Source organism: Pristis pectinata, chromosome 20 (assembly GCF_009764475.1).
Source record: "Pristis pectinata isolate sPriPec2 chromosome 20, sPriPec2.1.pri, whole genome shotgun sequence".
NCBI lineage: Eukaryota > Metazoa > Chordata > Chondrichthyes > Rhinopristiformes > Pristidae > Pristis > Pristis pectinata.
Window position 1 is genome coordinate 2,972,800 of NC_067424.1, and position 23,908 is coordinate 2,996,707.

Sequence of the window (23,908 nt, forward strand, 5' to 3'; positions counted from 1 at the left end):
GAAAGTGCATGATCATTTTAACTAGCACTTATTCCATTCTCATTGGAGAAGTAGGAGTTAGTAGTTAGTTAGGTATAAAATTGGGCTTTAGCTTTTACAAACAATGCAGAAAACAGAGAGAGTGTACAGTTACCCATCTAAGAGATAAGATACCTTTATTAGTCACACGTGCATCGAAACACACAGTGAAATACACCTTTTGCGTAGCGTTCTGGGGGCAGCCCACAAATGTCGCCACGCTTCCGGCGCCAACATAGCATGCCCACAACTTCCTAACCCATACGTCTTTTTGGAATGTGGGAGGAAACCGGAACACCTGGAAGAAACCCATGCAGACACGGGAAGAACGTATAGACTCCTTACAAACAGTGGCCGAATTTGAACCCAGGTTGCTGGCGCTGTAATAGCGTTACACTAACTGCTACACTACCGTGCCATTTATTGCTCAAGTTACTTTAACTTAAGGCACCCCCAGAGCTCCTAAATTAAATTATAGTCTTGAGAGAGTTTCACAGCATCCAATGTTCTTTATGCCTTTCATTAAAATGTGTGGTTTAGCATATTGCAGATGTCACCAGATGGTAAGGAGAATACTTGAAATGAAACTTATTCAGAAGATGAAAGTAGGTAAAGAAAATTGGATGGAATATCAGGCAGAGGGTTGCTTGGGGTAATATGTTGCATCTCATTTTGTGCTACTGGCTAAGCTGAAATGTACTACTAAGTTTCTAAAAGACTTTAGAAATTATATCATAAATCATAAATACAGAATCTTATTGTGAAAAAATTCACCTTATTTTATTTAGCAGCTGATCCAATCTAGTCCTTTTAAAGAGAAGTTGTGTCTGTGAATTATAAGCCTATCCTGAAGAATCATTTTTTTTAGCAATATGGTGACCTCAGAATGAATTTCAAAACTTCTGTATGTCGCTTCAGGGTATTACATTGCAGGAAAGGGGAAGTTAAGACTGTTGAAATATCTGAATATAACTGAGGTGTAGAAATCAAATAAAGAACCTGATAAAAGGTACTGTCATTGCAAAATCAGCCTGCACAGAGATGATTCTTCTCGGACCTCACTCCATTCTTTTGTGCCCACCTTCACACACTGCGCAAAACCAAGAAATCATCACATTATACACCAAGTTCCATTGCAGATGGGTAATACATTATGATTCTGCTTATGCTACTACTTCCACTTTTATCATATTTATGATTCAATCACATGTCTTAGATATGAATGCACTTCCCTTTAAGCAGTAGTTGCATTTCAAATTGTTTAAAACAACTCTAAAATTTCACATGGATCTTCAAACTGCTAAATACAAAACATAATAATACACCCCAAAGCAACAAAACTTCACACAATTAGGTCCCAATCTCCAAACTCACATAATATAATCAATACTTTTTTTGAAGTGAAAAATACTAATTTTATAAACCAGATAACAGATGTCAGTAAAATCTTATTTCTGACGTAACATATTTGATCTTTCCTACAAGATAGGCACAACAACAGGAACAAAACTGTTCAGACCACTGGCCTGCAGTGCAAAATTCGGTGTTGCCAAAGGCCTATTTCCTTGGAGTGCATATGAATGGGTGTTGCACAGTTGAGACCCAAAATATGCCATCTGATACTCTGTCATGAGGGTGGGTTCAGAACGACCACTGAACACAGACCGCATTGGGCTCCTGCAGTGGTCAGGATGAGTGCAATTGGAGCCCACCATTTACAAATGATTCTTAGGAGGTGTGAGGGTTGAGGACGGATACCAACAGAGCGACAGATACTTGAGGGGTGAGGGGGAAGAAAATCAGAATACTGTCAGAGTGATAAATGGTTTGGGATGGCTACTTGGGAAGACAGGGTGTATGGTCTTGGGTTCAGGAGATCACCAGACTGAATATAGAAATTAGAACATTACAGCACAGGCCTTTTGGCACACGATGTAGTGCCGACTTTTTAACCTACTCTCAGATCAATCTAACCCTTCCCTCCCACATATCCCTCCATTTTTCAATCATCCATGTGCCTATCTAAGAGTTTCTTAAATGTCCCTAACGTATCTGCCTCTCCCATCACCCCTGGCAGCGCATTCCACGCACCTACCACTCTCTGTGTAAAAAACTTACTGCTAATATCCCCCCGTACTTTCCTCCAATCACCTTAAAATTATGCCCCCTTGTGTTAGCCATTTCCACTCAGGAAAAAAAGTCTCTGATTGTCCACTTGACCTATGCCGCTTATCATCTTGTACACCTCTATCAGGTCACCTCTCATCCTCCTTTGCTCCAAAGATAAAAGCCCTAGCTTGCTCAACTTATCCTCAAGACATGCTCTCCAATCCAGGCAGCATCCTGGTAAATCTCCTCTGCACCCTTTCTAAAGCTTCCACATCCTTCCTATAGTGAGGTGACCAGAACTGAACACGATATTCTAAATGTGGTCTAACCTGGGTTTTATAGAGCTGCAACATTACCTCTCAGCTCTTGAACTCAATCTCCCGACTAATGAAGGCCAACACGCCATATGCCTTCTTAACAACCCTATCAACATACATGACAACTTTGAGGGGTCTATGGACGTAGACCCCAAGATCCCTCTTGTTCCTCCACACTGCTAAGAGTCCTGCCATTAACCTTGTATTCCCTTCAAATTTGACCTTCCAAAGTGAATCATTTCACACTTTTCCAGGTTGAACTCCATCTGCCACTTCTCAGCCCAGCTTTGCATCCTATGTCACATTGTAACCCTCGACAACTATCTACACTATCCACAACACCACCAACCTTTGTATCATCTACAAACTTACTAACCCACCCTTCCACTTCTTCATCCAAGTCATTTATAAAAATCACAAAGAGCAGAGATCCCAGAACAGATCCCTGCAGAATACCACTGGTCACCAACTTTCAGGCAGAATACACTCCATCTACAACCACCTTCTATGGACAAGCCAATTCCGAATCCACACAGCCAAGTTTCCCTGGATCCCATGCCTCCCAACTTTCTGAATGACCTATCGTGGGGAACCTTATCAAACGCCTTACTGAAGTCCATATACACCACATCCACTGCTCTACCCTCATCAATGTGTTTTGTCACATCCTCAAAGAATTCAATCAGGGTCGTGAGGCATGACCTGCCCCTCACAAAGCCATGTTGACTATCCCTAATCAGACTATGCTTCTCCAAATGCTCATAAATCCTATCTCTAAGAATCTTTTCCAATAATTTCCCCAGTACTGAAGAAAGACTCACTGGTCTATAATTCCCAGGGTTATCCCTACTCCTTTTCTTGAACAAAGAAATAACTTTTGCCACCCTCCAATCATCTGGTACTACTCCTGTGGCCAGTGAGGATGCAAAGATCATCGCCAAGGGATCAGAAATCTCTTCCCTCGCTTCCTGTAGTATCCTGGGATATATCCCGTCTGGCCTCAGGAACTTATCTATCCTAATGTTTTCCAAAAGTTCCAGCACATTCTCCTTAACATCGACATGTTCTAGCTTATCAGCATGTTTTATGCTGTCCTCACAAATGTCAAGGTCTCTGTCACAGGTGAACACTGAAGCAAGGTATTCATTAAGCACCTCCCCTACCTCCTCCGACTCCAACATATTTCATATTTTCCATACAAACATGAAGCCATTTGGTCCATCGTCTATGCTGGTTTGCAGAGCAATCCCATCAATTCCATTCCACAAATTACTTCCCTGTAATTTATTCTCTCTCACATGCCCCTCAACTTCCCTGTGATTCTCCTTTGCCCACTATATAAGGGGTAATTTACAGCACCCAAGTAACCCACTGACCAGCATGGGAGGAAACTGAAGTAGCCAGGAGAAACCCACATAGTCAGCACCCAAAGTCAGGATTGAACCTACATGGTAGGAGTTGTGAGGCAGCTGTGCTACCTGCTATATCACTGTGCTGCCCTCGAGGCCAAATGATCAGAGATGGTTGTATGTTGATGCAGTGTGTGGGAGAAGGGGCTGGGGATTCTGAAGGATGTAAACTAAGCGGCTTACCCGGCAGTTATCCCAGTACAGTCTGCTACCATGAAGACCAGGTAGTCCTGGGAGTGCCCGATGATGATCACTCCTGAGATATTTAAGTCCAGTTTCCCTCATAATGCTCCAAAATGAGCATTGCACAGGGAAATGGTAATATTCAGTATAGCCCTAATGTGAAAATTGCATCAGGTCGTGGGATACAAAATGACCCAGAAACAGTCATTATTGTGCTTCACCCCAGAAAAATTTCAATTCTATGATAATGGGTAAAATAGCACTACACAAGTGAACTTCTAACAAATAACATGGCTGCATCTATTAATTATGATTTGCTTTTACAACATACAATGGTACCACCTGGTTGAAGGTTGTTAAAATGTGTGAAAAAATTCGCTAGTTTCTCAAGTACTAGAATGGATTTAGTTAAGTCGTCAGACTGGTGGTTGTGATCCTAAACCTGGAATTTGGTAAGCGTGCATTAGAGATTTCCACTGCCTGGCAGCTGCTGTCTCTAGATCAGGTAACAAACACATCTTGTGGCATTGATTTTAACAAAGAGATTCAGGCAAATCAAGACAGGAATGTTTAAAGCTCAACCTTAAAATATAACTTTATATGAAATAAAAACATTTTTGGAAAATACTTTTTTTTCATAGGCGATAATGTCACCAAATCTCAACTCTAGAACTTCATATTCAATAGCATTATAGAAGTAACTTCTTAAGAAAGACTGCAGAACTTCAAGGAAATTATTCATCACTACATTCTAAGGGGAAAACAGGAATGGGCAAAAAAATTCTGAAGTTGCCAATATGCCCACATCCCACAATTGGGTTAATTTTTTTTTTAAATTCTGTGAAATATCTTGAAACATATTGTTCTGTTAAATGCATAAGAGAAAGATAGGTTGCTGGTGCCTTACTGCAGAGCTGGGTGGAAGGAGTTTTTCTCCTTGTGCTCTCTTCCTTATCCTCTCCCTCTATCCCAGTTAAAGTCTCCTCATGCCTTCACTGTTGAAGGCCCCCATCCCAAGGTCATTGAAAGGCCAATTTGCCTCTGGTATGCAAATTAAATGCAGCCTACTGATAATATTCCAGGTAATAAATTGCTATGGTCCTGTCCTCAGCTGCACTTGGACAGTCAGTTCATTTTATACATTACCAACTGAAATGTGGTATGATATAATAAGGATGGAAAACTGTGTACAGAGGCCATTTATAGAGAAGATTATCCCACTATGAACTGTGTCTACAGTTGGAGGTAGGAAATGAATGTTGAGATAACCGTTGGTCTGCTTCATCTTTTAGAAGCCCATGGATCACTTGCTATACCTTAGATGTACCTGAAAGGTCTAAAACTGTTTATAATTAGCTAGATAGCAACATTATTAAAGTGAAAATTCAGAATTTCCAATAGGTTTGTCTTGTCTTATTTGCTAGTCAGTATTTCATGACACTGTAGCAACAAAGTGAGGGGAGTTCACCCTGTGGTGCTGGCCTATATTTATCCTTAAACAAAATCACCCATTTTCTGGTGATCATATTGCTGCTTATGGAAATTTCTGTTCACACCCTTGACTCTGGGGAGTAACCGAGTAGAAAATTGTTCACAAATTTGCTGCTGTGGTTCTTACGCTGCAACAATGACTACAGTTCAAAGAAGTACTTTATCGGCTGCAAACCATTTTGCAACCCCAAGATCACAAAAAGCTGTATATAACTATATGCTATACATATAGATTAACATACAAGCACTTACATGCTCTTGAATTGTTAACTTTTTTGTTGCTATTGGCACAGTTTGGCACAATAATGTCAGCAGCCATGGGAGTTTAAGGCTGTGCAGAATTACTTTTGTATGACAATTACAGAAAAGAACTTAACAATCAAAGATCCAGAGCTAAAAGACAATGAAGACACTTTGTAGCGCAAATGTTCATTGAATTTTTATGAAAAAAAGATTTTATTAAAAGAGAATCCTTAGGATCAGGATGTGTGATTTTCTTTCTGGGTCCTTGTGCAACTGAACCATTAACCCACTAAGGTGGCGAGAAAAGTGTGGTGGCATCCAGCAGTATAAAACACATGCCTGGATGCTACTTCATGATTTTCATATGTGCATGTATGTTTTGCATTGGAGTGAGCTACTCATGTTGTGAAAGGTTATTTCTGCATATGTAAGCCCTGCTTAGTCATAATTTAAAGGGGATTGGCCTGAGAAAACTTCTGCTAAACTCACTACCTTAAAATGTTTCCCCTCATGGTAGATCTCCCTTATGTCCCCCTAACCATTGCCTCATCCACCAAGCCCAATTTTAACTTTTTGACCCACAACTATATTGTGACACTGATGCCCACCAGCCTGATCACAATCCCAAATGCAACACCACACTCACTCCCAACAGCTAATCCCAATTTATCCCTAATGCCCAGACTCAAACCTTGAGATTCTAATGCACACCCTCCCACTCATCCTCCAACTGACACTGAAGCCCTCTCAAAAAGCCTCCCTGTGCAGGGTGGATAAAAAGGCTTTGAGTGTACAAGGCCAGTTCCACTGGGGCAGGTTAGCTGGCACACACTGTGGATTTCATCCATTCTTCCAAGGAATGTCTGATGTACCAACTGGCTAAGCCCTGCTCAGTCCCTTGGCTGAATCATTACAAATGCATTCATTTGTAGACAATCCGTTGCTAACTGAAAATGAAACCTCAGCTGTGGTAAGAGAAGAATCCAGACAGCACAACAGAAGAAACAAATCCCACATGCAAAACTCAAACTGTGACCGTAAAAAATGTATAAACAGGTAAGGAGATCTGAACATAACATGGAGCAGATGATTACACTTTTTCCACTATTAATCTAGCTTGGTTTTGCATAACTAGAAACCCTCCTGGGTCAGAAGTTCTGCTCAGAACTGTCTCATTTGCTGCACCAGCTTTCTTTGTGGCCTAACTGTCCGGTCTTGGGAATTTACAAAAACAGAATGCTGGAAGAACTCAATGGGTTAAACAGCATCTGTGGAAGCAAAAGATGTAGGTTGATGTCAAAGATGACAGGAAGTTACAGTTAAGTTAACATTTAAAGCTCTATAGCTTACTGAAGGGGATTTCTATCAGTCTAAATGAAATTTTAATTGAATGTTACTAATTACTTACATAGAACACTACAGCACAGTACAGGCCTTTCGGCCCACAATGTTGTGCCGACATTCTATATACTTTGAGTATATAGAAGTCAAAACCTTAGCTACATAAATCCATTACTGTCTTGTTGCACACAAATAATGTGAATATTGTTAAATATAACAGTGAAGTACAGTTTGTACTATTAACAAGTGAGGAAAATTGTTTATTAATTAACCCATGACATTTAAAGTTATTGCACATCTGAGCTGGGAAAGGTTATAATCAATTTTTAAGCAAAAATGATACAATTTGTTCAGCTGAAAAAATCAAGTTCATTTTTTGTAGCTATGTCTTATACAAAACTGAAATCTATGATTGCACTGTTTTTCTTCACACATATTGAAAAAGGCAAAAAATGTTTCAAAACTAGAGCTCAAAGAAACTAGAATTCTTAGTGCTTTAAAATGATGATTTCAAGATGTAAAATTACAAACAAGACTGACACTAAAGCACAGCAACAATTGTGCCAGTAACAAAATTTGTTGTCGAAAGCTGACCACCATTTTACTAATATATGATTTAAACAAATACTATAATTATATACATAATTACCCTAGATTTAAAACAATACATCTGATGAAAAAGCTTCAAATAGATTTTATTCATTTTGCTGAAAGACGCATTAGCGAAGAAATACCAAAGTATGGCAAGTTATAGGAATCACAAATAAAACAGCACTGGAAAAACTCAGCAGGTCAGACAGTGCCTAATAGACATGCATTAAATAGCAATACATTCTCGTGCTTTTGAAATAACTCCAATTCAGTCAGATTGGGTTTTTCATCCTATCCTTTGGTAAAACATGCTCATTCATAATTCTCTTCTTCATCTTCACTGACCAACATCTATCCTAGACCCATGAAACACTAAATTCCTCACTTTACAATGAAGTGCATCAATTTCCCATCTTTTACCTCTGTGACCGACTTGGGATTACAGGCACCACATGGACACATGTGATGGCATCCATTAAACAGTTATTGAAATAATAATTGTAGAACAAAAGTACATTTTAATGTTTCATCATAATTTCAGTACAGACTGAATGACACAGTATGGTCCTTCTGCAAAATTCTATATTCCTCTACCGATCTTTTGTTTCTATACTTGTACCATTTCTCTTTCCACAGGCTCTATCTTACCTGTTGAGTATTTCCAAGACATTGCAATACAGCCCCACAGTCTCCTGCAGCTACCTTGACAACACCTTCTCACATCTTGATTGTTGTGAGGACCCCATTCCATTCTTGCAGTTTCTTCAGCTTCAGCGCAATGTTTCTGTCAGTAACACTTTCCACACCAGAACTTCTGAGATGGGTTCCTTGTTCCTTAACCTGCAGTACCCTCCATTGTTGATAAGGCTCTCAACGTCATCTGTTCCATTTCCCACTTTTCTGTTTTGACCTCCTCTCCTTATATCCAGAACAATAGAGTCCCCCTCATCCTCAGCTTCCATCCCATCAGTTCTGCATTCCACGTATCATCTGCTACAACTTTGTCACCTTCAATGAGATGGCAGCATTGGATACATCTTCCCCACCCCTCCCCTTTCAGCATTTACTCTATGACTCTCTGGTTCACGATTACATCTCCTCCATCACCCACTCCTATTCCCACAGCACCTTCCCATGAAAATACAGAAACTATAGCACCTGCTCTTTACTTCTACCACCATCCAGCAACCCAAACATTCCTATCAGGTGAAGGATAAATTCACTTGCACTTGCAAACCTGTGTACCACATTTGGTGCTTACTATGTGGTCTCCTCTACATTAGAGAAGCTAATGAGACCTACGAGACACCTCAATTTAGTCTACAAGGGTGATGTCGAGCTTCCAGTTGCCCGTCACTTGAATTCTCCATCCCCCTCTGACATCTGTAACCTTGTACACTGTCCCCAAGAACCCAACCTTAAGCTCATGGATCTCATCTTCCAAATGGGTACACTGCAGCCCTCAGAATCAACACCAAATTCAATAATTTCAGATAATTAGCCTTTCCAGTTTGTGACAGAACCGACAGGTCTGAGGTAAAGCCATCAACCTACTAACATTAACTTAGTTTATATCTATCCGTTACATTCTCTTTTATTTCAGATTCCAAACAACTGCTGTGTTCTGTATCTCACAGTTATAACATAGTTTTTGTTCCTTCCCTGTCCTCTCTCTACATACTCTTCCTTCAGACAAATAAGCTGCCATTAACAAGCCATACCCACCCTCTCACAACCAAGCTGTGACATCATCTTCTCTTGGTGTCCACTGTCACAGATATTTGCTTTATTCTCTCAACCCCTCTCTTCTCCACAACAGGCTTTTTTTTGAAAAGCTTTCCCAACTCTGATGAAAGGCTGTTGACCTGAAACACTAACTCTGCTTCTCTATCCATAGATGCTGCCTGATATGTTTCTAGCAGTTTATTTTTATTTATTTTCAGCACTTCTTTTTAAACCATATCTCAATCATTATTACATTACTGGCAATACTGGCAATTACAATCAAAATAGCCTGGAGAATAAGTTGAATGATAAATGGTTTTAGTGAATTAGGGAAGACCATGATAGCAGAATTAATCTTTCAAACAGCTGGGGCAGATACAACAGGCTAAATGGCCTCCTATGATACAACCCTGTCTGCAATAATATACTACAATATGTCACAAAAGCAGTTTATGAGGAAATCAAATTAGCAAAGCTGCACCGTGGATGTTCTGTTGACAGTCATTTCCTATTCACCATGAAATAGCAAAATGAAAGAAGTGATCTACTTGATGGTACAGGGATAACTATAAAATGCAAACTCTATTGAATTTTGTCGTCATCAACAGCGTTTTTCTACAAAAATTACAAAACAGCTAAGTAGCATTCCTAAATTGATGCTGTACAGGACTGTTGCTGAAACAAGGTTATACTATGCTCTTTTATCAGTAATACAACAAAGCCATTCAGCTCCTCATACCAGTTACACTATTCAATGAGATCATGACTGATCAATGAACCCAGGTTCATATATTTGTCTTCCAACTACTCCTTAATATCTTTGGTTAGCAAAAATCTGTTAACCTTAGATTTCAAATTAACCATTAACCTAGTATTGATTGCAGTTTATGGAAGGGTCTACCACTGTTTGCAAGTAAAAATGTTTCCTAACTTCATTCCTAATAGGTTCTGTTCTAATTCATGTCCTCTAGTATTAGACTCCTTGGCCAGCAGATGTATCTAGATACACTGGCAATTCCCCTTGCTATCCTGAAAACCGTGATAAAATCATCCCTTAGTTTTCTAAATTCCAGGGAATACTACTCTGCTTTATGCTCTCTTTCCTTATAATTTAAGCCTTCGAAGGGAAACATTTTAGCAAATGATGCACTCCTTCCAAGACTATTTTATCCTTCCTAAATTCAGATTTGCTTTCTGTAAGTTACCTCCTTGTATTCTAGTCCACAAGATACAATACAAGTGGTGATCATGATGAATACAGAAAGATCAAAGGGAGAATATCTTCTGGATGAGCCTACCATGACATTTGAAAAGGTCCCTCATGGTAGGCTCATCCAGAACATTAAGATGCAGGGCATCCACAGTGCATTTACCATTTGGATTCAGAATTGGCTTGCCTACAGAGGGTAGTGGTCGATGGGACTTATTCTGGCTGGAGGTCCATAACTAGTGGTATTCTGCAGGGATCTGTACTGGGATCTCTGCTGTCTGTGATATATAATTTATTTAGATGTGTATATATGTATAAAAATGACAGGTGAAAATGTGGATGGGTGGGTTAGTAAGTTCGCAGATGATACAAAGATTGGTGGCATTGTGGATAGTGTGGATGATTGCCAAAGGATACAGCAGGAGGAATATAGGGTAGCGAGGAAGGAACTTAAGAAAGGGCTGAGGAGAGCTAGAAGGGGACATGAAAAGGCTTTGGCTAGTAGGGTTAAGGAAAATCCCAAGGCCTTTTTCAAGTATGTGAAGGGTAGGAGGATGGCTAGGGTAAAGGTAGGTCCGATTAAGGACAAAGGTAGGAGAATTTGCCTGGAGGTGGCGGAAGTGGGAGAAGTTCTCAATGAGTACTTCTCTTCGGTATTCACCAGGGAGAGGGGTCTTGATGATGCGGAAGGGAGTGCTGGTAGGGGTAATGTTCTCGAGGTTGTAGATATCAAGAGAGAGGATGTGTTGAAGTTGTTAAATAATATTAAGACAGATAAATCTCTGGGGCCTGACGGGATTTTCCCCAGGCTGCTTCGAGAGGCTAGGGAGGAGATTGTTGAACCGCTGGTAAGGATCTTTGAGTCCTCGTTGTCCACAGGGATGGTGCCGGAGGGTTGCGAATGTTGTCCCCTTGTTCAAAAAAGGTAATAGGGATAGGCCAGGGAATTATAGACCGGTGAGTCTCACGTCTGTGGTGGGTAAGCTGTTAGAAAGGATTCTAAGGGATAGGATTTATGAACACCTAGAGAATCATGGACTGATTAGGGATAGCCAGCATGGCTTTGTGAAGGGAAGATCTTGCCTCACAAGCCTGATTGAGGAGGTGACCAGGAAGATTGATGAGGGCAGTGCGGTGGATGTGGTTTACATGGATTTTAGTAAGGCGTTTGATAAGGTTCCTCATGGTAGGCTTCTTCAGAAGGTCAGAGGCCAAGGGATCCAAGGAAGCTTGGCTGTGTGGATTAGGAATTGGCTTGCATGTAGAAAGCAGAGGGTTGTGGTGGAAGGAGTGCCCTCGGATTGGAAGGCAGTGACTAGTGGTGTCCCGCAGGGATCAGTTCTGGGACCTCTACTTTTTGTGATATTTATAGATGACTTAGATGAGGGGGTGGAGGGCTGGGTTAGTAAGTTTGCGGACGACACTAAGATAGGCGGTGTTGTGGATAGTGTGGAGGGCTGTCGAAGGGATATTGATAGGATACAGAGCTGGGCTGACAAGTGGCAGATGGAGTTCAATCTGGAGAAGTGTGAGGTGGTGCACTTTGGAAGGACAAACTCCAGGGCAGAGTACAGGGTAAATGGCAAGGTACTTGGCAGTGTGGAGGAGCAGAGGGATCTGGGGGTTCATATTCACAGTACATTGAAAGGAGGAAGAGAGACCAAGTAACCTGACATTGCTCGTAAGAAAAATGGTTTATTGCGGATATAATAGCAAAGTATTTGGAAATCAATGACAGGATTAGCCAAAGACAGCATGGATTTATGAAAGGGAAATCATACTTGACATTTTGTTTTGAGGATGTAATCAGTAGAGTGGATGGGGGAAAACCAGTGGATGTGGTGTATTTGGAATTTCAGAAAGCTTCCAGTAAAGTTCCACATTAGAAATGAGTGCACAAAATTGAAGTAGATGGGATTATGGATAGAGAACTGGTTGGCAGACAGGAAACAAGGAAAAGACCTATTTATTCTTTCTCTAAGTTGCAAGCAGTGATTTGTGAAATACTATAGGGTTCAGTGCTGGACCTTAGCTATTTAAATGAATGAACTATATGTAATATCACATTTACAAGCAACACAAAGGAGTGGGAGCGTGGGCTGTGAGGAGGGTTCTGAAAGACTTCACTGTGATTTGGACAGGTCAAGGGAATAGGCAAATACATGGCAGATGCAGTATAATGTAGATATTGTGAGCTTTCCAGTTTGGTAGCAAAACCAGAAAGACTGAGTATTTTCTGAATGGTGATAGATTAGAAAAGGGGGAAGTGCAACAAGACCTCTGTGTCCTTGTGCACCAGGCAATGAAAATAAGCATGCAGATGCAGCAGGTGGTTAAGAAGGCAAATGCTATGTTGGCCTTCATAGTGAAAGGATTTGAGTACAAGTGTGGGATGCTTTACTACATAGGAAGAATGTTCTTGCTAAGGACGGCAAGTAGCAAAGTTCCTGGGATGACAGGACTGTTCTGTGGAGAGAGATTGGGAAGATTAGGCCTACATTCACAAATTTAGCAGAATGCGAGTGACTTAAAGATACTGGCAGGAGTGGACAGGCAAGGCGTACGAAAGACGTTTCCAATCATGGGGAAGACCAACACCATAGTCACAGCCTAAGGATACGGGATAGGGCATTTAAGAGTGAACTACGGAGAAATTTCATCATCCAAAGACAGGTGAACCCGTAGAATTCTCCACTTCAGAAGGCAGTCGAGGCCAAATACATATTTTCAAGAAGGAATTAGATATTAAGGCTGAAAAGATCAAGGAATATGGGGAGACAGCAGGAAATGGAATTGGATATTCACCACGGTGAATGGTGCAGAAAGCTCAAAAGGGCCAAAGAGCCTACTCCTGATTTTCTATAAAGGCAGCACTTTTGAAAAAATAGCAAAACATGGGCATATTAATCATCATTATATTCTAGTAGGAATTGTTCAATGTAGAGGACATTGTATGTGTTTATCAGTTCAATAACTGGATTATTGTATCCAATCATATGTAGAAAGAATAGAGGTTACAAAAGATTTGAAAAAATCCATATCTTAATTTACAAAAAAAATTATTGAAATTCACCTTTAAAACACAGTTCCACTAAAGCCGCCTTTCATGACACTTGGAAAAAAACTTTCATTTATTTGTTAGTCATTTAAACGTTTGTATTGCTGGCATAAATGACCACATGACAAATACCATGTGATGCACTAACTCAGTTATTAAACGTTTAGCTTAACTAAAACTAAATTTAATACTTCAAAAAGGAAACTATATCAAACAGGTTGGTGCCAACCGAAGATGCATCAACATGAACTGCTTTGGTTTATGTGCATTTTTAGATATTAACTGATAAAAGCCAATTTAAAAAAAAGTCCTTTAAGTCCTAGCTGGAAAATCATAATTTAGGTTTTTTTCCCCCATAGATGTTAGCCATATAGAATTTAAGCTTTCATTCATTTTGCTTTAAAAGCGGCACATGGAGCTTTCAAATTTTTCGTATAGCTATTGACTAAAGCCATATGTTTGTGGGATGCACTGATAAGTGGTGACCATGATGAAAAAGGATAGAAGAGTGAAAGCGCAAGTAGAAATAAGATGAAAAACAGAATAATATTCATGATTACATGAAAATAATGATTTTCTCAAAGGATCACTCAACCACTTGGCAATTATTATTTGGTAAATTAAATTGGTAAATATGTTTATTATTGTCACATGTACTGAGGTACAGTGAAAAACTTTGTTTTGCATGCCATCCATACAAATCATTTAGTCACATCAGTATATCAAGGTAATACAAGGCAGAGCAATAACAGAATGCAGTGTCACAGTTACAGAGAAAGTTCAGTGCATGCAGACAATGAGGTGCAAGGCCATGACGAGGTTTTATTGATTTTAAGTAGTTGAGCTTTATAGGGATCAAAAGCTGCCCAATGCTTTTCTTCAAAGCATCAAAGATACCACACTTTTCCAAACATTAATACAAACCAAAAAAACAATTCTATGGTAACTGAAAATAAAAACAGTCAAACCCCATTTATCAGCACCATGGGTAGAAAATGGGTAGACACATGAAACTCAAAAAAAACTGTAGATGTTGAAGATCTGAAATAAAATCAGAAAATGCTGAAAACACACAACAGATCCAGTAGAATTTGTGGAAAGAGAAATAGAGATAAAGTTTCAGGTCAAAGACCCTTCATCAGTGGCTGGGAACAGGGTGTTTTCCATTGTGTTTGTAGAGAAATGAGAGAATCTGTAAAGAAATGCATACACTTTCAATAAATAAGTTCAAAATGAATCAATAAAAACAGAATGACTATATTTAAAAAACTTCCCAAGTGGTAATATCCCACTGAATGCAAGATGTTGAAGTTTCTGAACATTCTCTCAGATGAATGTTGTACAAGATGATAATCTGTCAATACAAGAACCGTTTTAACATCATCACAAGTACTTTAGTCTTGTAAATGATTTTAGATCAGAGTAAATGGATATAATTTACAAAACCCTTAGCACCATATAAATTAAAGGTAAAACTGCTCATAGTTTTCAATGCTTCATAATGATTTGTATTTCATGTGTAAAAACATTAAAAGTAGATTATGTGTAAAATAAAAATCAAACTAGGTAAAAGAACGTCAAAGAGTAACAAACAAATGCAACTGCCTTAGTAACTAATTAACTATAATTAACAAATGATAACATTTATACAAATTACACCTGCATTCAGTAAACAGAAAGCAAATGAAACATGCTATGACTTCAGTCAGTGCTTGTCACACCATTGCCAAGAAATTTATCACATAATGATGTTTCTTCACTGCCATGTGATTGAAAACTGATTTAGCACAGACTAAATCATTTTGCAACTACTTTCAGGCGAAATCATGCCAATCAGGCGATTCAACCAGGCCCTTCCTAACATGAGTAACTCGTTATTTTGATATGATTCCACATAACACTCCATGTGGAGCATCGCAGAGGAACTTGGATCATGATGTCCTAAGGGTGCCCATTGTTGGTCTAATTCCATCAGTGCCACTGTCTGCAGGGTAGGTAGCATATTTACTGTCACCCTTTGGCCTTCTCCAAATCACCCCCCCTCAATACCTCTAATCCCAATATCCTGTTGTAGAAATATATTTCATAATTTCCACAACATAGAAGAACAACATACTGCCCCTCTTAAAGTAATCCTGACAATCCCATTTCCCTGCCTATTTTCCCACAACCCATTCTCCCTTCTCTATAACACTGATTTCCCCATACCACCTACTCACACTAGGAATAATTAAAGCAGCTGCAATTAAAGCAGCAAGCCACCAACCAGCACATCGATGGGACCTGAGGAAATCGGAGCATTCAGAGGGAACTCACGGGGTCACAGGGAGACAGCACAGGAGGTCAGGATTCTCCCACTCCCCCAAATTTTTCATTAATGTGACTGGCCCTGTTCTTCTCTCCCCTCGCATATCTTCATTCCAATTCTGCTCTCGATCTCTCTGATACTACATGCTGACCTAGCGGATGCCTCAAGCAGAACATGCCAGTTTTCAGCCCTTCATTATCTCATACTCCACCCCCTGTCAAATGCTGAACTCAGATCTCTCCCCCATCCCAAATACTTGCCAGTTTGACCACATCCTTCATCTCACCTTTCACCACACACAGCCTGAGATGGTTACAGAGCTGCTGATTTTGTTAAGTCTCAGATCCGAAGCACCCATACCCCCTCCCACAGGCCCAGTTCAAAATGTGGCCAGCCTCCTGAACTTGGGAAGTGGAGCAAGAAGGCACACTTGAGTGCAAAGATGTGCAGTGCCTGATCTGGGCCTTGGGTGCAACTTAATTTTGATTTGGTGAGGTGACAACCAAAATGGTCATTGTCCCACTGCTCCTACTCCATTCTAGCAGGTTCATTCCAAAACTTGACCTGGTTGCAATTCTCCATTGCACGGCTGATGTAATTTCTGGGACAGTGCACATGGAATAACATGTTCCACAGAATGTTCTTTATGGAACAATACAGGGAAAATTAGACCAAGTTTTCTAGGAATGGTCATTGTTGCAACTCATCAAAACAACACCTAAAATCACCCCAAACCTTTGACCTCAGCCTGACCCTCCAATCAACCTCCTAATCCTCCTATCACACACACAACCCATTGACCAAGAGAAGACCAACAGTGGAGGCTGCAATCTCCAGTCCTCACCTTGGCTACTTAACTGACCTTCAGCCTTCACCTCCCCCCACCAACCTACTTTCCAACAAGTCCACATAAATGCCCCAGGCCCTTCACACTCCCACCTTGGCCAATTACCTAGATAATCTACCAATCTCAGGCCTCAATCTTCTGCCTACAGCTACCAGTTGCTGTGATCTAGTGCTTCCATTAAGGTGCATTAACATTTCTGAGCCTCTGAATGATTCACGTGAAGAAAAACTATCTTTATTCAGGTTCAAAAGATGAAACTATTTTTAGTGTGTTATTAAAATTGCATTGGTTTATCTCAGAGATCAAATGCTAAAGTTTCCTTTCACTCTGCGACTGTACGTTTCACATGAGCTTCTCTCTCTACACTGGTCGCTTATTTTTCTCTTAACCTGTTAGAGATTGCAGTTGCTTCAAGCATTAGTTTACAGAGAGTGTACTATGGAATTTGAAATCCATTTTGTTAATAATTTTTTTCCTCATCAAATTTCTTAAAATTTATAGCAAGTCACAAAAGAGCTAAAAAGATTACTGCTAAACAATCACTTTCTAGCACCCTGTGTTATAGTTTACGAAATATGGAAAAGCAGGCAATGTCAAGATAACACTAGCATAAAGCTGTCAACTAATGTCTGTATACCACTAAATTTTCTTAACAATTCCCATTCACTGATTGAAGCAGCTTCACTATATCCCAGAATAAGCATTTATACATATATAAATTATACATACATAAGAGTAAAATATTCTACTATTCTGAGAACGTCTGGAACATAGAAATGGAATTAGTACACTGATGTAACAGATATCTGTGGCAATGATTGAAAGAAAAAAGTCTCTGCAACAAATAATCTGTAATTTTACGCCATTTAGCAACTTAAATTGTAAAAGTTTTCTAGGAACGAGAAACATTATTTGTTAAAAAGGTACACATTTGCAAGGTTTTAGTCCATTGTTAGTTCAAAGGCAACAACCATTGCATGCTCCATACCACTTCATTTATTTTCATCCGTTTCATTATATTTGAGCCATTGCAGTTTGATGAGGTACACCCCTTATGTGTGGATGTTAGCAAAGCCAAGTTAATCCTTAAATTTCTTTCAGAGTGGAATCCCACAAACACACAAAATTCTTTTCTACAAACCTTTGCCTATTATCTGTTCAGATTTAAGGAAGGCTCATTTTTGGCAAGAACCTCTGATCTAGCACAATTGGACTGTTTGGGCCATTTCTCCATTAACAAGAAAATGCAGCTTTCATCTCATTTAAAATAAATGCCAATAAACATTCTTCCAATCTTAGAATACTATTAATTTTAATTGTAAACCTTTGATCTAGTAATGCTACCAGATTAACTCCTGGGGCTAACCTTCCAAAATCAATGATAATTCTGAATTAGTTATTGGAATCAGATCATTTTGATGCCCCCTTTGAGACTGACAGGATTTTGTGACATCACTTGGCCAGCTATGAAATTTATTATGTTGACAATGAAAAAGGAAAATAAAATATCAGAGTCAACTGAATTTCAAAAGCCAGAATGACAGCCTGAATCTGAACCTGAAGAAAATCCAATGCTTGTGCCCACTAATTCTTAAAACGTGATCACTCATTGAAATCAGCTATTCCTTCACTCATAATGGTACATTTGTCGTAGACACCGTCAATATATTTAATCTGTTGTGGAAAGCACATGGGTTCACAAGGCCACACTGAAGGCAATATTATGATCTATAAACAAAAATAGTCTACCAACACTGAAGAATAGTTTGCTGAATTCTCTGTCACAATGATGCTTGAATCGTATTTTATACAGATTTTATTTCCATGAACATCAGTTACAAAGTCCAGTACTAAAGCATAAGGTAATTAACTATTTGTGTCTTTGGATGTAGGAATTGAAATGTCATTATTTTATACAGATATGTTTTTTTTATTCTTAATACTGCCAAGCATCATATTCCTGGGTCTGACTCTTCAGTATCATTTGCACACTAGTCTTCTGCACTAGATACTCACATATGCTACATGAACAGGGACAAATAAGATCTCTGACAGGATGAGAATGATATTGTTCTACAGACGGGAGATTTGTCAGTCCCATGGCAGCAATTGTGGTATGGGAAGAGTCACAGAAGGCAAAGTGTTAAATTACAAAAAAGAATTGTAAGATGTTACCCATAAATGTTAACAGAGTGATCTCTGTTTTAGTATTAGATCTGAGTTTACAGCCAGGCAGGAGGGTATTCTAAATCCGGACCATGCTATTGATCTAATATTATCGAGTAAACCTATTCATTATTGGCAGCACTGTTACTTTTATACATTCTTCAGATGAAAATGTAAAATAAATTAACATTGCTGGGGTTTGCTGATGTTTAACACCTTCCTTGATAATCCAGAAAATCGTTTTTTAAATAACTGTAAAATGCCAATATCAATGGAGCAAGCTAGAGATAGTATACTTTGCATTTTGAAGTTTTGCATTCTTCTAAAAATGTTAATTATATTTAACAGTCAATGCTGAAAATGTTTTATTACTAAATATGCAAACAGAAATTCATTAAAAGCTAAATCATTCAAATCAATTAAACTTTCTTGTTAGTGGGTTTGGGGAGTCGTGGAATCAAAAATTGTAAGCCTTCAAGTAAAGGCTTTAATTACAGTACAGCACAATAAATGTATCTGCTTTAAAACAAAATATACATCAGAATTTTCTTTTGATAATTTAATTTTGCCTGAAAAAATGTTATGTCTCTATGTTTGCTTCTACGAGAAATCTAATTTTAACTTCTGCCGGTTGATTAAAACTCGACAAATGATATGAAAGGCTAGCTGGGATACAGATCCTTGCACTATAAATAGATTAAAAGAAGAGAGCATCAATTTGAATTTCACAAAATGCTGACACTTCCTCATACAAAATACTGTAATATAAGATACCAATTAGAGTAGTTCCATTTCAGTGCACTTTCTGAAAGTGCATACTGACAAATAGTCAAAGTTCCTACTTTTCTTTCGATGTTATTAACAATTTAACATGCCAAATAAAATAATTTATTTTAAAACATTTAAATAAAACCTTTCATTGCAAACAAGCAGTGGACAACTTACTATTTCATAGTTGACACAGCATGTCATTCAATTGAATATATAAAAAGTTACCTTTTCTAAAAGCTTGTTCTGAGGTTTCCTGAAGAAAGAAGTCTTGGCAGTAAAGAAACAATCTTCTAAGTCTTCATCTAAGCTGCAATATCCACTGCTCATACTTGTATTCCACGTCATCCAATGACTTAATTTTGTGATCAAAAATCATCAGAAAATCCTAGAGGATTTAGTGTGCCATAAAGCTTAAAGCACTACACCACTGCACTGCGATTTCCCAATACAGAAAGAAGTTGCCTTGCACAAGTCAGGAAAGGGGTATCATACAACACATACACGTAGATTCTTCACTATTCCTGGCCAGCTGCAGCTGTTTGTTTTTGCTTCAGTTGTTGTTAATGTTTTACAACTTAATCCTTGATACGTTTTATGTCTACACCTCTGACACAGAATTTCTGTATTTACACATGGGCTGTGTGCCTAGTTTTCACTGCCATTTAGAAAGTCACTCCTGGCAGCCAGCTTAACATGGTGTAGTTGAACGCCTTACTGTGGAGCTGTTGGCTGCTATGCTGCACACCATCTGTGGCTAATCAGCTATCTGCATACATACATGAGCTGAGTGAGGTCAGGTCCTTCCTGGCTTCTAGTTCTATGTATTTCAACAAGCAAAGCCACATCCTCTTCGAGATTTAAAATGCTAAGCTCACACATACATGTTGATTTACTATCACGGCCATTTTAACTGTCCCTGAAATTCACAAAGAATATATATAGCATTGCATTTATACTCAGCAATACCACTCTTAAACAATGCACCTAGCACTTAAACCCTCATACCTGTTAATTACGTTTCCATATACACTATCACTGATGTTCCATTAATCCAACAATTTAACTTCTCAATTCTCATGTATTTTTTTAAAGACATCGATTTCCTATGTCTCGACATCTTACATATTGCATAACTGCAGAATGTAATAAACAAGCCAACTCACAATGATAAAATCCTGTAAGTGAGCAGGCTAATCTGGTGCAATGTCATGTAGAATTTCTAAACCAGGAATGCATTGTGACATAGTAATATTGGCTGGATTGCTTGATGCATTTAAAAATAAGTGAAAATATACATTTCAAAAAATTGAAACCATCCTAACATCTGTTACCATGCAAATCTAGCTAACGGTTAACAGAATTAGTATTATGTGAATATAATACAACTGTGCTAGCAACCCAATCTTTCCAAAATTCCACAATGGAACAGCTCTTTAAAGAGGATTTTCCTTCACAAACCAATCTTAACGTCAAATAGAAAATATAAGAATGAAAATGCTTTAAGAAACAATCCTGCATTGTTCATTCTTAGTTAGTAGTTAATTTGCCTACCAATTAAGAACTAATTCAATGGTGGAAGTTATCCATCTTGTCTTGCTTAATTTATGGGTTCATAGCTCCAGTAAATTCCATTATGAAACGACATTGATCTTTGATTCCTTTTTGCTACTGAACAAAAAAAGCACTTAAATAGAGATACACTGGTACCATGGTTAGTACTCAGGATACATTCCAAGGAACGAGAGCATTATGGCCTCAGTGCTAAAAGGGGTTGTTATAGCTTTATATACAGTACTACTGTACAAGGTCCTGGCACAAATCCCTGTCTTTGCTGCTCCTGCATGTTACTGTGCCAGGAACCTGGTGCAAATCATAAAAATTATGGAAAATAGGAGCAAGGCAGCCATTCGGCCCTTCAAGCCTGTTCTACCATTCAACAAGATCATGGCTGATCATCCAAATTCAGTACCCTGTTTCTATTTTCTCCCCAAATCCCTTGCTCTCTTTAGCCCTAAGAACCATATTTAACTCCTCCTTGAATATTTAATGATTTGGCCTGAACTGCTTTCTGTGGTACAGAATTCCACAGATTTGACCCTTACCAAATCCACCCCCACTACTTTCATTCCTGAAAATGTGCAATAACCTCCAGTAGCAACCAAGGGCCTGGGTCTCAGGCACAATCAAAGCTTACATCCAACAACCTATGACTAAGGTCACCTTTTGGTGCACTAGAATTTCTAGCTATTCAATTTAGTAGATAAACTAAACAAAGGTATCTTTGACCACTGCAGCACTCTCTCAGTTTTAAACTTAAGTGCCTGCCTAGATTATGTGCTCAAACCTTTGGAGTGGATCATGAAATCCTAACTTCGTCTCCAGGATTCATAGGTAACTGAATAAATTTGAACCAGGGAGTAGCAAAAGGTAAGTGTTTGTACTAGCGTCTGAAAAAAGTTAACTCAGTGGTTCATAGGATTTGTCCATCTGGTAGCTAAGTCATGATAACCATACAACTCCAGGGCTGTTTCACATTGTCTGATATTAGTCCGTTATGCCATCCTAAACCCCTTTGGTTATGGAGGAAAACATCTAACCTCTGACAACGCTGACATTAACAGGTAGAAATTTAATAGCAAATCAATTATTTGCATTACACGATTACCTGTTGCCACAAACAACTACCAAACATGTATTTTGATGCTGGGTTTAAAAATGAGCCATTTAAAGTCCTTGTATAAAATGGTTATCAACTACCTTTGCAACCTTATAATGTAATTCAGATACCACGTACTCAGTAGAACAAATTAAAACATTTGTTTCATACATCTATTGCCCTCTCAGCAAATGATGCCAGTGCACATATCGATGCAGTTCTGAAGCAGCCAAGCACTATTAAAAATTATTAACCTCAAGTATTAGTTCTGCTTCTCCCTCCACAACTGCTGACAGATCTGCTGAATATTTCCAGCAGTTTGGTTTTTATTTCATATTTCCAGATGGCACAATATTTCCTTTTGTTTAAGTGTTATGGCCTATGGGGGCTAGTCATACAACAGCATGACAATCAGAAAATACGCTCCGCTTCTTTGAAAATGGTTATGGTATCTCACCCAGAAAATGGCACCTCCCACGGTATATACTTCTTCAGTAAAAGCACCGAAAAATCAACCTAGATTATGCATTCAAATTCTAAACTCAAAGCAGAAGTACTACCTACCATTAAAATGCTTTGTCTTAATGTCAGTTTAAATTTTGAATTGAGTCAAAAATACTGATGCATGTAATTATTGTCAAGAAATTAGAACATTTGTCACATATCAAAGACAACTAACTAATGAAGAAACAATATATGCATGCAAACAAAGTTTCTCACTTAAATATTCACGAATGCTAAAAATCGTCCATCCGTACATTTCACTGGTAAGATATTTTTTTTAAATTGTAGTCATGCATTCCTTGGATGCAAGACATCATTCCCCAATCTTTAACTGCTTCTGCACCTGCCAGCCACAAAGCAGACAAACCTGCTGCACATTTACTGCTCACTTCTAACCACAGACTACACAGTATGTTACAATCAGCAGAGCTAGTATTTATGGAAGTAGACCCACTAAACTATCATTTTGTAAAGGAGGCTCTATTTACAAATCTTTCAGAAACCTGGAGCAGAGTTAAAGTAGTGATAGAGCAACATTAGGATTTTTTATTTATTCACAGAATAGCTCATACATATTGCAATCCCTACTTGCCCATGAGTGACACGCTAGACCATTTCAGAGAAGAGTTAAAAGTTAACCACATTACTGTGTCTTTAGTCATAGACAAACCAGATAGGATGAGGACCACAGATTTCTTTTCCTGAATGACGTCACTGACTATTGAGTTTTTACAACAACCAAGTTTCATGGTCACCATTATTAACATTATATTTTTATCCTAGATTTATTTATTTGAATTTAAAGTTTAAACTACCATGATGAGATTGAATTTATTGATGATAGGAACCACCACTGCTTTCTGCTACCTGTATTTTATAGTTAGAACAAGGCCAAACTGTTTCAAAGAAAAATCTAGTAGTTCAGTGGCACCTACAAAGGGATATTAAATAGACATTGTAA

At 38.7% G+C, this 23,908-nt stretch overlaps 1 protein-coding gene across 3 annotated transcripts in view; it reads right to left on the reverse strand.

The window, feature by feature from the left end:
• The window catches only part of rassf5 (Ras association domain family member 5), an 89,986-nt gene that overhangs the window by 28,329 nt on the left and 37,749 nt on the right, over nucleotides 1-23,908 (reverse strand). The window contains exon 1 of one of the 3 annotated variants that reach the window (XM_052034774.1): nucleotides 20,013-20,542. The exons of the other annotated variants lie outside the window; for them this stretch is intronic. Within the exon in view, the coding sequence (XP_051890734.1) occupies nucleotides 20,013-20,132 (120 nt within the window). The 5' untranslated portion in view covers nucleotides 20,133-20,542. Of the gene's footprint in view, nucleotides 1-20,012; nucleotides 20,543-23,908 lie in introns of those variants that run through there. 3 annotated transcript variants of the gene reach the window in all.